The sequence below is a fragment of the Sciurus carolinensis genome, chromosome 9 (genome assembly GCF_902686445.1).
Source record: "Sciurus carolinensis chromosome 9, mSciCar1.2, whole genome shotgun sequence".
NCBI lineage: Eukaryota > Metazoa > Chordata > Mammalia > Rodentia > Sciuridae > Sciurus > Sciurus carolinensis.
The window spans coordinates 92,526,298-92,542,304 of NC_062221.1; the positions used below are offsets into that span (position 1 = coordinate 92,526,298).

General features: G+C 39.0%; 1 protein-coding gene across 1 annotated transcript in view; it reads right to left on the reverse strand.

Annotated features, from left to right (window-relative positions):
- Positions 1–16,007, reverse strand: part of Adgrg7 (adhesion G protein-coupled receptor G7) — a 76,302-nt gene that overhangs the window by 40,236 nt on the left and 20,059 nt on the right. The window contains exons 5-7 of the mRNA XM_047564963.1: positions 14,171–14,283; positions 11,734–11,883; positions 10,423–10,523 (exon numbers count right to left, since the gene is read on the reverse strand). Coding sequence (XP_047420919.1) covers positions 10,423–10,523; positions 11,734–11,883; positions 14,171–14,283 — 364 coding nt within the window. The remainder of the gene's footprint in view (positions 1–10,422; positions 10,524–11,733; positions 11,884–14,170; positions 14,284–16,007) is intronic.

Sequence of the window (16,007 nt, forward strand, 5' to 3'; positions counted from 1 at the left end):
GCCAATCCCCAAAACCAAAGGCTGAATGTTTATTCTGATATGCAGATGCTAATTCACAATAAGGGGGGTGACTAGGGAAGAACAGAAGTACTTTGGATTAGACAAAGGGGAATGAATGGAAGAAAGGGGGAATGAAAATAGAGAAGATAGTAGAATGAATTGGACATTATTATCTTACGTGCACATATGACTGCATGACCAATGTAATTCTACAGTACGTACAACCAGAAGAATGAGAAGTTATACTCCATGTATGTATATAATATATCAAAATACATTCTACTATCATGTATACATTCTACTATCATGTATAATTAATAAAACAAATTCAAAATTAAAAGCTGATTCTTCCTGTTGAAAATAAGGGCAGACCCACAAACTTTTCTTCTGAGAACTACAAAGCTATCTCATAGGGTTCAAAAGACCCAGCTATATTATGATCCTATACTTGGGGTTTCACAAGATTCCATGGGCTGCTTTGCAGTAATCTTTTGGGTGAAGATAACTTCAGTGGGTAACCAGAGAAGATTAGCTGAAATAGAAATGCAAACAGAAAAATGAAATGTGAATGGATGAAGTGGTCAGTGTGAGGAGACCGTTTTGTATCCCTCAAGTTAGGCAGACAGGGCAGGTGTGACCTTCGATACAGCAGCCCAGTTCCACGATTATAGATCAGTCTTTGCAACCAGCTCAAAATGGAGAAGCAAAGCCCTAAGTCCCTTAACTTCACTATGATGCCCCACCAGCAGCAACCCTATCCAGCACTCCAGATCTCTGCCTACATTACCATTCTGTCTCCTTCCAATTTGGAAAAGGAGAACAGCTGCTAGAAAAAGGGGGGCCATGACCACCTGAGGTAGTTGAAGCTGGGCTGGAGTCTCACCTCCTGTCCTAGTCTTCCTTTTACTCTTATTTTCACCTCTTCTTATAAATCAATAGACTAGAAGGGGAATTCTATAGCTGAGGGACAAAGAGGAAACTGTTAATGACAGAAGAATAAAGTCAGAGTGAGATGGGCGATAGAGGCCTGGCGACTGTCGGCAGACCCTGCACCTGGACCTAGGCCCAGAGGGTAGAGTTGGGAAAGCAAGGGTTGCCCTGAGTATCAGTTCATTTCCTTCCCTTGAAGAGAGGAGAGTAAAAATTGATCATTGTTGGCAGCTCATCAAGAGTACAGTCATTCTTCAGTTTCCTGAGGAGATTCATTCCAGGGCAACCCTCCCCGCCACACACACACACACAGATACTGAAATCAGATTTCTCAAGTCCCTTGCATAAAATTGTGCAATATTTGCCTGCAATTTACACATGTCCTCTGGTATACTGTAAATCATCTCTAATTACTTATAATATCTAATACAATGCAATGCCAGTGCTACATAAATAGTTGTTTAAGAAACAATGACAAGAAAAAAGTCTATAAAGTTCAAAATAGACACAATTTTTTTTCCTGAATATTTTTGTTCCATGGTTGGTTGAATCATCTATACAGAACTAGACTCTGTTCTGGGAAAAGCTGAGGGGTTGGTAACCTGACCTAGGGCTGGAGTGAAGTGAAAGACTTGTCTAACTGAACGATAAAAGGATCAGAGTCCACAAGAGCTTATGCAAATGATTACATAGTAGAGGGTTAACTGATAGAGCATGATCAGAAATTAAATGGAATAGAAACTCAGTGAGAAAAAGGAGGAAGTATGGATATACTATTTCATACTTCAATGTGTTCCATTTTTTAAGTTTTTATAAATCCTCTAAGCAATGCCTTTGAAACTACTGGGATATTACACATAAATCACAGAAAATTGTTTTCTCCTTTATGTCTTTTTAAAATTTTTTTCTAGTTGTAGATGGACCCAATACCTTTATTTTATTTATCTATTTTTATGTGGTGCTGAGGCTCAAACCCAGTGCCTCACACGTGCTAGGCAAGCACTCCACCACTAAGTCACAAACCCAGTCCTTTCCTTTATATCTTAAACCAATAAAATTCGTAATTGTTTATTGCTAGGAAGGCATTTCCAGTGGCATCATGACATTCTTGGTCATTTCCGCAACTTCTATTTCCTCAGTTTTCTCACCAACCACATCCAGTCCTCCTCTCGCCCCCTAGGGAAAACTCTGCCATCATGTGCTTTCAGCTTTGATCAGCAGGAGCTCTTTCTGACTTATTCACCTCCTTTTTCAGTAAACATAGACCTTGACCCCATGGCCACTTCCTTCGACTTCAAGAAAAACAAGAAAGACTCAGGTTCCTACTGAAATTTGAAGTCACAAACCAGTAGACTTGTTTCTAAGACCTCTACCACTTGTTTCAGAATTATAATCTAGTTGAATGCTTTTGTTTTTTTTTTTCTACTTTGAGGGCTAAACAATAGGTGCTAGTTATAAGCATTAGAAAACTAAGAAATACATGCAGAAATTTCACCTAAGGAAATAATGTATCATGCAAATCATGATTATGTACAAGAATGTTGATGGTTATCACATTAAAAGACTTGAAGCAATCTAAATGTCCAGAAGAGCTGAGAACTAATTAGATAAAATTTCACTCATATAATGTGGTAATCTAAAATTATGATATAGAAATAGAAGTATTTATATTTAAAAAATTGTTTATAAGGTATGAAGTGGAGGTTCAAGATGGTGGACTAGAGGGCGGCTGCATTTCATGTTGCTCCAGGACTCAAGATTCAAAAGAGGAGATAGTGACTTGGGACCAACTCAAAGCCGCCGGGGGAGTTTCTCCCATAGGGGAGGCGTCCCCGATGGGGCAGTAGCCCTGGAACGCAGAGAACTTTGTGAAGTAGAGTGACTCGGCGGGTCGCCCCTCCCCCGCCGGAGCGGTAAAAACGGACAGCGAAGCGGAGCGAAAAATGGCGGATTGAAGTTTCCAGGACCATGGGCAGATTCTCTAACCTAAGGAGACTCGTCTGCGAAGGGTGAGGCTCTCAAGCCCAGGAGGGAGGTCCGGGCCCCTGGGAACGTTGCCTGCGAAGGCTGCCCTGCCCAGGCGGCAAGACACACCTCCCCTGCTGGAGCAGTGAACTCAGAAAGCGGGGAACTTTGCAAGGGAGGTTGTGCGACACACCGCTTGGTTTTGAAGCGATCTGCCAGGGCTCCAGCGGCTGCCAGAGAAAGAGTGGGGCGGCGAGTTGTTTGGATCCAGCAACCACCTGAGCAACGGGGAGGGGGCTGCCCAGAGGAGGTGGAGGTACGCAGTGAGTGCCTTGGTCTCCAAGCGCCCACACCTGGAGGAAGAGACGAGCGACGGGTCACTGGGGCTTGGAGCATATGTACGAGGCTCCAAGTGACTGCTCAGAGGGCGGGTCGCATAGCCAGGCGATTAGGTGCATAGCAAGGTCCGGTCCAGGGACCTAGGCACCTTTTCTTGAATGAACTACACAGAGACAAGCTGAGGGGCGAAGTGAAGGTTCCAGGACTTCAGGCAGCGTCTCTGAGAAGGGACAACCTAAGGAGACTCGTCTACGAAGGGTGAGGCTCCCAGGCCCAGGAGGTAGGTCTGGGCCCCTGGGAAGGCTGCCCTGCCCAGGCAGCAAGACACATCTACCCTCATTGGAACAGTGAGCTCGGAAAGTGGGGAACCTTGCAGAGGAGGCCGAGCAGCACACCGCTTGGTTTTTTGGTTTTTTGGACCAATCTGCCAGGGCTCCGGGGGCTGCCAGAGAAAGAGTTGGGTGGCGAACTATTTGGATTCAGCAACTGCCTGAACAACGGGGAGGGGGCTGTCCTGAGGAGGTGGAGGTGCGCAGTGAGTGGCTTGGTCTCCAAGCGCCCACACAGAACACCTGCCTGGAGGAAGAGACGAGTGACGGGTCACTGGGGCTTGGAGCATATGTACGAGGCTCCAAGTGACTCTTCAGAGGAGGGGTCGCATAGCCAGGTGATTAGGTGCAAAGCACGGTCCAAGCCGGGGATCTAAGCACCTTTTCTTGAAAGAGCTACACAGAGACCAGCTGAGGGGTGGAGCGAAGGTTCCAGGACTGTGGGCAGCTTCTCTGAGGAGGGGCCACCTAAGGAGACTCATCTGCGAAGGGCAGGGCTCCCAAGCCCAGGAGGTAGGTCCAGGCCCCTGGAAACGCTGCTTGGGAAGGCTGCCCTGCACAGGCGGTAGTTGTGGACTGAGGGGAACCTCTAGGAGGGGAACGGACTAGTGAGACCTCCCCACCAGGTGGGTCTTCCCCGCCGAGTGAGGTTTTCCCACAAAGACAGTAAAACCAGAGACACAGGCCCAAACAGGCATTGCCTTAGCCCGCAGTCTAGCTCCCCTTTGGATGACCATTGGTCAACAAGTAGAGGCACCTCTGCCCTCTAGCAGGGAATATACCCCACCTGAAGACCACCACCCCTAGAGAGGCAGCTACCTAGGGGAACACCGAAGTATCAACTTCCTCTAAGACTTCAGGCTACTGAAGGATAAGATGGGATACACTAGCAATCTTCAGGGACATTATAAGTCAATAGAGGAAATCTGCAACATCTCTGCAGTCCACTGATACCTGAACAATATGAGAAAACAAGGGAAGAAAATGCCTCAAACAAATCTGGATGTTATATCAATAAAATCCAATGATAGCATGGCAGAAGAAATGTCAGAAAGGGAGTTCAGAATGTACATAATCAACATGATAAGGGAAGCAAACGATGAAATGAAAGAGCAAATGCAGGCATTGAATGAACGTACCAATAGACAGTTAAAAGAGCAAATACAGGAAGCAAAAGACCATTTCAATAAAGAGTTAGAGATATTGAAAAAAAACCAAACAGAAATCCTTGAAATGAAGGAAACAATAAACCAAATTAAGAACTCCATAGAAAGCACAACCAATAGGATAGAACACCTGGAAGACAGAACCTCAGATATTGAAGACAAAATATTTAACCTCGAAAACAAAGTCGAACAAACAGAGAAGATGGTAAGAAATCATGAACAGAATCTCCAAGAACTATGGGATATCATGAAAAGGCCAAATTTGAGAATTATTGGGATTGAGGAAGGCTTAGAGAAACAAACCAAAGGAATGAACAACCTATTCAATGAGATAATTTCAGAAAATTTCCCAAATCTGAAGAACGAAATGGAAAATCAAGTTCAAGAGGCTTACAGGACTCCAAATACACAAAATTACAACAGACCCACACCAAGGCACATTATAATGAAAATACCTAACATACAAAATAAAGACAGAATCTTAAAGGCTGTGAGAGAAAAGAACCAAATTACATTCAGGGGGAAGCCAATACGGATATCAGCAGATTTTTCAATCCAGACCCTAAAAGCTAGAAGGGCCTGGAATAACATTTTTCAAGCCCTAAAAGAAAATGGATGCCAACCAAGAATCTTATACCCAGCAAAACTTACCTTCAGATTTGACAACGAAATAAAATCCTTCCATGATAAACAAAAGCTAAAAGAATATACAAAAAGAAAGCCAGCATTACAGAACATTCTCAGCAAAATATTCCATGAAGAAGATATGAAAAACAAAGAAGCAAATCAGCAAAGGGAGGAGATATCCTAAAGGAACTCTCAAATAAAGAGGAACCAAGTCGTGTCAAAAATAAGCAAATAAATGAATAAAATGAGTCAAATGACCGGGAATACAAATCATATCTCAATAATTACCCTGAATATTAACGGCCTGAATTCATCAATCAAAAGACATAGACTGGCAGATTGGATAAAAAAGAAAGATCCAACAATATGTTGCCTGCAAGAGACTCATCTCTTAGAAAGAGATACCCAAAGACTAAAGGTGAAAGGATGGGAAAAAACTTACCATGCACATGGACCCAGCAAAAAAGCTGGGGTATCCATCCTCATTTCAGATAAAGTGGACTTCAAGCCAAAGTTAATCAGAAGGGATAAAGAAGGACATTTCATAATGCTTAAGGGAACCATAAATCAGCAAGACATAACAATCATAAATATCTATGCCCCAAACAGTGGCTCACCCATGTATGTCAAACAAATCCTTCTCAATCTCAGAAACCAAATAGACCACAATACAATAATACTAGGTGATTTTAACACGCCTCTCTCTCCACTGGACAGATCTTCCAAACAAAAATTGAATAAAGAAACCTTAGATCTCAATAACACAATCAATAATTTAGACTTAACAGACATTTATAGAATATACCATCCAACGAAGAGTGAATACACTTTCTTCTCAGCAGCACATGGATCCTTCTCTAAAATAGACCATATATTATGCCACAAAGCTATTGTTAGCAAATACAAGAAGATAGAGACACTTCCTTGTATTTTATCAGACCATAATGGATTGAAACTAGAAATAAATGAAAGAGCAAAAAACAGAAATTACTCCAACACCTGGAGATTAAACAATATGCTATTATATGAGGAATGGATAACAGAAGATATTAGGAAGGAAATTAAAAAATTCTTAGAGGTAAACGAGAACAAAGAAACATCGTATCAAAATCTCTGGGACACTATGAAAGCCGTACTTAGAGGAAGATTTATTTCATGGAGCGCATTTAATAAAAGAAGTAAAACTCAAAAAATAAATGAACTAACACTACAGCTCAAAGCCCTAGAAAAAGAAGAACAGACCAACACCAGAAGTAGTAGAAGACAGGAAATAGTTAAACTCAGAGCTGAAATCAACGAAATTGAAACGAAAGAAACAATACAAAAAATTGACAAAATAAATAGTTGGTTCTTCGAAAAAATAAACAAAATTGATAAACCTTTAGCCACACTAACAAAGAGAAGACGAGAGAAAACCCAAATCACCAAAATTCGGAATGAACAAGGAAGTATCACAACAGACACGACTGAAATACAAAACATAATTAGAAGCTATTTTGAAAATCTATATTCCAACAAAATAGAAAATTTCGAAGATATCAACAAGTTTCTAGAGACCTATGAATTGCCTAAACTAAACGAGGAGGACATGCACAATTTAAATAGACCAATTTCAAGTAATGAAATAGAAGAAGTCATCAAAAGCCTACCAACAAAGAAAAGTCCAGGACCTGATGGTTTCTCAGCCGAGTTCTACAAAACCTTTAAAGAAGAACTCATTCCAATACTTTTCAAAGTATTCCATGAAATAGAAGAGGAGGGAACCCTCCCAAACTCATTCTACGAAGCCAATATCACCCTGATACCTAAACCAGACAGAGACACATCGAGGAAAGAAAATTTCAGACCAATTTCCTTAATGAACATCGACGCAAAAATTCTCAACAAAATTTTAGCAAATCGCATACAAAAATGTATTAAAAAGATAGTGCATCATGATCAAGTGGGTTTCATCCCAGGGATGCAAGGTTGGTTCAACATCAGGAAATCAATAAATGTAATTCACCATATCAACAGACTTAAAGTCAAGAATCACATGATTATTTCAATAGATGCAGAAAAAGCATTTGATAAAATACAGCATCCCTTCATGCTCAAAACACTAGAAAAAATAGGGATAGTGGGAACGTTCCTTAACATTGTAAAGGCCATCTATGCTAAGCCCATGGCTAATATTATTCTTAATGGTGAAAAACTGAAAGCATTCCCCCTAAAATCTGGAACAAGGCAGGGATGCCCTCTCTCACCACTCCTATTCAATATCGTCCTTAAAACTCTAGCCAGAGCAATTAGACAGACCAAAGAAATTAAAGGGATACGAATTGGAAAAGAAGAACTCAAACTATCCCTATTTGCTGATGATATGATTATATACTTAGAGGAACCAGGAAATTCCACCAGAAAACTCTTAGAACTCATAAGTGAATTCAGTAAAGTAGCAGGATACAAGATCAATGCTCATAAATCCAATGCATTTTTATACATAAGTGATGAATCTTCAGAAAGAGAAGTTAGGAAAACTACTCCATTCACAATAGCCTCAAAAAAAATAAAATACTTGGGAATCAATCTCACAAAAGAGGTGAAAGACCTCTACAATGAGAACTACAGAACACTAAAGAAAGAAATTAAAGAACACCTTAGAAGATGGAAAGATCTCCCATGTTCCTGGATAGGCAGAATTAATATTGTCAAAATGGCCATACTACCAAAAGTGCTATACAGATTCAATGCAATTCCAATTAAAATCCCAATGATGTACCTTGCAGAAATAGAGCAAGCAATTATGAAATTCATCTGGAAGAATAAGAAACCCAGAATTGCTAAAGCAATCCTTCGCAGGAAAAATGAAGCAGGGGGTATTGCAATACCAGAACTTCAACTTTACTACAAAGCAATAGTAACAAAAACGGCATGGTATTGGTACCAAAATAGACAGGTAGATCAATGGTACAGAATAGAGGACACGGACACAAACCCAAACAAATATAATTTCCTCATACTAGACAAAGGGGCCAAAAATATGCAATGGAGAAAAGATAGCCTCTTCAATAAATGGTGCTGGGAAAATTGGAAATCCATATGCAACAAAATGAAAATAAACCCATATCTCTCACCGTGCACAAAACTAAACTCAAATGGATTAAGGACCTCGGAATCAGACCAGAGACCCTGCATCTTATAGAAGAAAATGTAGGTCCAGATCTTCAACATGTCGGCTTAGGACCAGACTTTCTCAACAGGACTCCCATAGCACAAGAAATAAAAGTAAGAATCAACAACTGGGATAGATTCAAACTAAAAAGCTTTCTCTCAGCAAAGGAAACTATCAGCAATGTGAAGAAAGAGCCTACAGAGTGGGAGAAAATCTTTGCCAATCATACTTCAGATAGAGCACTAATCTCCAGAATCTATAAAGAACTCAAAAAACTCAACACCAAGACTACAAAAATCCAATCGACAAATGGTCTAAGGAAATGAACAGACACTTCACAGAAGAAGACCTACAAACAATCAACAAACATATGGAAAAATGTTCAACATCTCTAGTAATAAAAGAAATGCAAATCAAAACCACCCTAAGATTCCATCTCACCCCAATCAGAATGGCGATTATCAAGAACACAAGCAACAACAGGTGTTGGCGAGGATGTGGGGAAAAAGGTACACTCATACATTGCTGGTGGGGCTGCAAATTAGTGCAACCACTCTGGAAGGCAGTATGGAGATTCCTTAAAAAACTTGGAATGGAACTACCATTTGACCCAGCTATCCCACTCCTTGGCCTATACCCAAAGGACTTAAAATCAGCATACTACAGAGATACAGCCACATCAATGTTCATTGCTGCTCAATTCACCATAGCCAGATTGTGGAACCAACCTAGATGCCCTTCAGTTGATGAATGGATAAAGAAACTGTGGCATATATATACAATGGAATATTACTCAGCCATAAAGAATGATAAAATTATGGCATTTGCAAGCAAATGGACGAAATTGGAGAATATCATGCTAAGTGAGATAAGCCAATCTCAAAAAACCAAAGGAAGAATGATCTCGCTGATAAGTGGATGATGATACATAATGGGGTGTGGGAGGGGTTAGTTTTAGGGTTAGAGTGAGGGTTAGGGAGGGGGGCAAGAATGGGGGAAGGAAGGACTGTATAGAGGGAAAAGAGGGATGGGAGGGGTGGGGGGAAGGGGAAAAAATAACAGAATGAATCAACCAACATCACCCTATGTAAACGTATGATTACACAAATGGTATGCCTTTACTCTATGTACAAACAGAGAAAGAACATGTATCCCATTTGTTCACAATAAAAAAAAAATAAGGTATGAAGTGACAAAAACTGGTTATAAGTCAATGTAGTATGCAATTATATATGTATATGTGTGTACATTTGTATGCATGTCCACAGAGAGAAATATCTTTAACACATAGCCACATGTTAATAAAGGATACTTTTTAAAAATTTGTTCAACAATATATTTTTAAATTTTCTACAATAAGTATGCATACTTAAATGCAAAAAGGGTTCAAAAACACAGTAAATCCTGGTGAGGGCCTTTATGAATAAAGCACATGAGTTTTAGTACAAATATACAACACATAGTAATCAAGAACATACAAAGCAAGTGGAGTTGGATGATCCTTCTTTTTTTTAACATAGCCTTGAGAAAGCTAAATAAAGCTTAATCAAAATACATCAGGGTATTGGAAGAGAACACTGAGGTATAGGATGGGGGCTGGTAGTGTATCCTGCAAATGATGTAAGTTGACTGTTCTCTGCAGCTCTGTGCCTAGAGAACAGAGTTTGAAGAGATCCTGTTATGTGTGGAGGTTACCCCTTGACCATGACCATGATAAACTCAGGCCAAGGAAACAAGTTCTAATCTAAATCATCCCAGTCACTATCTCTAGGCCATGACTCTTTCTGTATTTCAGAGGAATCGGTCGTTTGCTGCATCCATGAGAGAAACAGGCATTCTCTATTCATGCTTCAGCCTAGAAAACTAAATGGCACTTTGTCAAGTTTTCTTTCCAAATTGAAATTGTGCTTACGTTGTAAAGGATTTACTATTATCAGTAGCAGCAGCTCTTTGAAAAGCATCTTCACTGGCATCCAGAAGTTGACTCACTGTTGTGACAGCAACTTTCTTTGCCTGCCAAGGAGAAGGCACTGATGATCACAGAAGACATATCATACCTTATCATCACCTTGGTGATGATGAATTATGTAGCAAGTAGCATCTTTAGTATGATAATACTAAAGGATTTTTTTTTCAAAATTAAAGTTTTAGTTTTTGACTGATGTAAGATGACAGAAAGACTCAAGACAAGGAAATGTGAAAATACAAATTAAATAATGAATTAGGAGACTTAGGTCTCTAAATATGATCTCTTAACATGATCCTTCACAGAACCCTATTCCATTCCTAAGAACTTAAAGGCAAATGCTTGGATACAAAAGCAGAAACAAAATAAGAAGAGTGCAGGGCTCTGATTGTTAAAACATGCCAACCCAGAAAACAGCATAACTTACTAGTTATCTAAGCAATCAGACTTAATAAAATTATTTGTATTTTTCTTACAATAAAAAACTCAGGTGTATGTCAGAGAGATGATCTATTGTCATTTGATTACTATTTGTTTTTACTAGTTAATCTTTCTATAAATTCTATATTTTTCTGTTTTTATTAATTTGTGACTTGAATTCCACCTACCTTCCAAAGTATAGTATAACTTAAAAAAAAAAAAACTGTTTTGAAATAAGACACTTAAAGGGAATAGAAGAAAGGAGCTATGCTGATATCCCGTGGGCAAGCACTAGGTCAGTACATATTGGTGATTTATAGCACAGTCTCATCAATTCTCAAGCTCTAACAACTGATAAATATTTGAGTATGTGTCTTATTTTCAGGTATCAGAGTTTACCAGGTTGTGATACCACAAATGTAAACTAGGCTTCAAGTTTCCAGAAAGCCTAGACCAAAATGCAAATATGCTTATCACAAAGAAATCAGGGTTTAAGAGTATGTTCCAGAGTGAGTTCTCTGGAACATGAGTTACTTTGAATCAGAGAGGGATGTTCAGGTCAAATGCAGCTTGTAAACAAATTAATCAAATAAAAGAGACATGTTTGTTCCAGGATTTTCTGGAAGATTTAGCATAATAAAGATCAGTGTGATTATCCCAAAGGAAGATTTTTGAACAAGGAGCCCTTTTAAAATATTTTTGAGCGTCCTTGAGAGTATTCTGCAAAATGATCTTAAGAAAATGAACCAAGCCCAAATTTTATCACGGTATGAGGAGTAGAATTTGGTATGTCTTTCTCATCCCCATCCCTTATTTTTTTAAAGCCTTGAGTTTTACCTCAGCTTCAGCCTTTCTGGATACATTGAAGAGCTGTCCAACCACTCTAGTAGCAGAAGTGATGTTCTCAGCAGTTAATTTACTGGCATCAGATGTTAAAATCTGGGCTTCAGTGGAAATATTCTTAGAGTCCACTGTGATGTTGTCTATCTGTTTTCAAAATTAAAAAAAAAATCCTAACTTTATACAATTATATCTAAACACTTTGCAAGCAACTGCAGGCAAACGAGCTGAAATTTGGCTGAGCCTCAATCTCCTGAACACCACCTCCATGTAGATTTTCATGTTTGTTTCTTTCCTTGTACAAAGGACACAGTACATGCAGACCATTGGTTTTCTCAGTCTTTACTGTTTGCAAGGATTGATTAACTGTAACACACTACTTTATCAAGAGCAGAACTACTCAAAGTTATCTCCAAGGACCTGTGCTAGTTCACTACCTGTTACAAAGTCCTGAGAGTAAGTGATCAGAAATTCATGTAACAATTTTATGCTGCTGACAATAAAATAATTAAATAACAAATAATTTAAAAATTGGGTTTGTTTTTTATGTATTTATATTTCATTTTTCTGCTATTGTATTTTACAAAATTATTGGTCAGTGATGGGTTGGAAATTTTTTTAAACTGACTTTTCAGCACAGTTTGGAAAGCACTGACCTACACAACCTCTCCAGGTATCAACTGGCCCCAGGCTCTGTGCTGAGGCTGAAACGTGCTTATCTGTACTGTCATTAGTGCAGCTTGGTGTCAGTGTTGGAGGGGACTTAATTTTCCACTAGATGGCAGCATCATTTCAAAAATCAAACCAACATCACAGGCAATTCACATTCAGGGAAGTCAGAAATAATATCCAATCAGTAGACAGAAACAGATAACCGTCTCATTCAATACTCAGATCCCCGTATGTGCGAGGTCAGCACTTTGCTAGATGTTTTAGCGGTGTTACCATGTGTAACAGACCACACACAACATTGTAAGTAGAGCATCCTCATCCCCATTTAAAGGTTCAGAGAAGTTAAGGAGCTCACCCAAAGCTCACAGGCACAGCTTGAAAATGGCAGAGTTAAGAATCACACACTGTCTTGTCAGACTTCAAATTCTGTGGTCTTTCTTATACTCTGTATGATTAACAGATACCTACGCAACCAAACTCCCTTCCCCATCCCACCCACACCTGCCAATCTTGTGATTAGGGAGTCAGTGCAGGATAGTGTGGATTTTAAAATTGAGAGCAACTCTAGCACTTTCTGGCTGTGCTTACTGGGCAAAACATTTCACCTCTAAGAACCATATTTTCCTCTTCAGCAAAATGGATACATTAATACTTATCTGTGGTGTTATAATGTTAAATATGCTTTTTAAAAACTAGGAATATATGCAAAATGTTCAGCACAGTACAGTTCCCAACTCACCATGGTTTGACTTGTGATATTTTGACTTTACATTGGTGTGAAAACAGTACATGTTCAGTGGAAACTGTACTTTGAATTTTTATTTTTTATTTTTTTCCCAGGATAGTGATATGTGAGACACTATTCTCACATGATGCTGGGCAGCAGCAGCAAACCACAGCTCTCAGTCAGCCACAAGATGAGGATAAACAGCCAATAAGGTCCACAGTGTGCCATGGTGCTCGACAATGGTGTTGGGTGAGTTAGGTGGCCTAATTGTATCTGCAGTTTATATTTTCAACTTACAATGAGTATATCAGGACAAAGCCCAATCATAAGTCCAGGAGTATCTGTGTTTGGCATGCAGTAAGTGCTTGTCAATTAGCTAGTGCTATTATCTACAATTGTCTGTAATATGAAAATAACATTCAACTCACAAAAGTTTAATGAGGATTAAATGAGATATATGTAACATGCCTGTCATATGAATGGACCTAAATAAAGGCACATTTCTTCTTCTTCCCCTTGCTTAGCCCTTAGTGTTAGCTCTTCCATGTGTTGCATTTGCCTACAACCTTCATCAAAATAATTTAATCTGCATGAAAAAAAATATCTAGTCTGATGCACTTCCCGTTCACCTGCTCATGATCACAGCCCACAATCAGCAGGGTTTGGAGCTTACTGTCTCAGTCTTTGGTCATAGATTTTTTCCTATTCATTCTGATCCAGCAGACCACCAAAATAGCTCACTTTGGTCACAAACGTTAGGGATCTATTTTCAGTCAAAATGTCACTGGTCTACAAAGATAAGTCCTTTTAAAATGTGCTCTGGGTTACCATTTGCTGAAATCTGCCAAAGCAACAAGTCCAATTGTTCTTTTCCACAAATAGATGTCAACTTTAAACAAATAAGAGTGATTTTCATTTCTAGCTTTGTTATTTCTAATTTACGAGTATTGGAAACATTGATTTGACTGTGGGTTATCTGAAAAACAAAGACTTTGCCCAGTGTCAGAACTTCTAGTTGCCCATCAGATGGCATACCTGATTTTCTAGGGTTTCCAGATTTTCATTGCAGTTTCCTATTGTGGCATTTTGTAATTCTATCTCTCCGTATTTAGACTGACTGCACATCCGGGTTGCTATTGGACTGCCAGCTTTAATAAAAAAGAAGAAGAAAAAAGACAGGATCTGTAAAAATATGCACAGCAACTGCTGCTCCTGTTCATGTGTTCCATCCCAATCTGACTCTACTACTCCTCCCATCCAAAAGTGGAGTCTGTTCCTCCACTCCCAGAATCCTGGCTGAACCAGAACTTACTTTGACCAATAGGATGTGGTAGAAATGTGTGAGTTCCAGAGCCTAGGTTTCAGAAGCCTTAACGTTTCAGCCTTCATCCTCTTAGAATGATGTCCTGGGACTACCATGTAAGGAAGTAGATCTGACCTACTGGAGAGAGACCTTGTAGAGCAGAACTGAGGTGCTTGAGCCAAGAGCCGGCACCCATGTCCTCATATATGTGAGCAAAGCTGTTTTAGACTTTCTGGCACATTCTAGCTGCCACAGGCAATCTACAGAACTGTGAGAAATCTAAACTGTTATTATTTCAGGTTAATAAGTTTGGGATGATCTAATATATAGCAACAGAAAAAGTAAGTTTCTGCAACAGTATTTTAGGTAAATACCACTTGTCTTGATTTTTAAATCTGGAGTTCAAAAGACCAGTTGACTATTTACTTCCTTTGATGTTTGCAAGGAAGATTTATCTTGTAACAATCAGGGACAAAATGGCTTTGAATTGGATATGATGGCTGAGAGCTCAGAAACAGTATATATTGAACTATATGTTGATCTCTTCTTCTTTATGTAAATATGGATAACTTGTAAAAGGCATATTTCTATTGTACCACAGCACCTATTAGATGTTTTGTTAACTCTTAAGGATTTCCTAGGCGATTTGGTTTATTTCTTAGGATTGTCACCTAAGCCTCTCTACCTCAGTGTCCTTAGCTCATACTTAAGTAGCTGCTATAGCTACAACCATTAAAGGGACATCTGATCAGAATTTTTCCTCAGGACCAGTTTTGGGCAACTGCTTCCTGGAGCACGACTATAAACACTGAAGTTAGAGATTACTTCAATAACATTTAAGATAGAAGTTTGAGTCACTCTTAAGTTATATGATGTCTCTACCTCTATGACATAATGAAAATTTCTAACATATATTCAGGATGTAAATAACTTTGAAGTGACCACATATCAAGTGCCTCTTTTCTTCAGTATGATCTACAATTATGAATATCCCCACCCCAAAATCATTGAAATGTATTGCAGTGACTTGCTGTATAAAATTGAGTAATTAGAAGCAATTCTTAATATAAAACTAAAAGCAAATTAAAGATGTGTATCTTTAATTATATTAAGAGCTTGATCTGAAATTCAAAGGGAAATATAATAAGCATATTTTCATAATAGTTACTCAGAAAAGAAAAATAAATAACCCAATGAAAAATGGTGATTCTCTTCTCTCAATAAAGTGATATATATCAAACAAATGTTGATGGCCTTCATTCATGGATGTATTACTGGCACTTTTACTCTTCCTAATACATAGCACACAATTATGCTTTGTTGGTCGTATCTGTTTTATAATTCATTATGTAATTTTTAAGATATGTAAGACATGTAAAAATAAGACAACTGGTACCCATAAGCACACCACATAATATAATATGGTACACAGAGTATGTGTAGTAAGTGACAAGGCAACCAAAGTGCCCTTTTACTTATTGAGTTCTTGATCAAGAGGCTAGAAGGACCTATGTGAAGCGTAGGATCAGGAATCCTTGAGTAATGGTAATATATATGAGCAAAAGAATT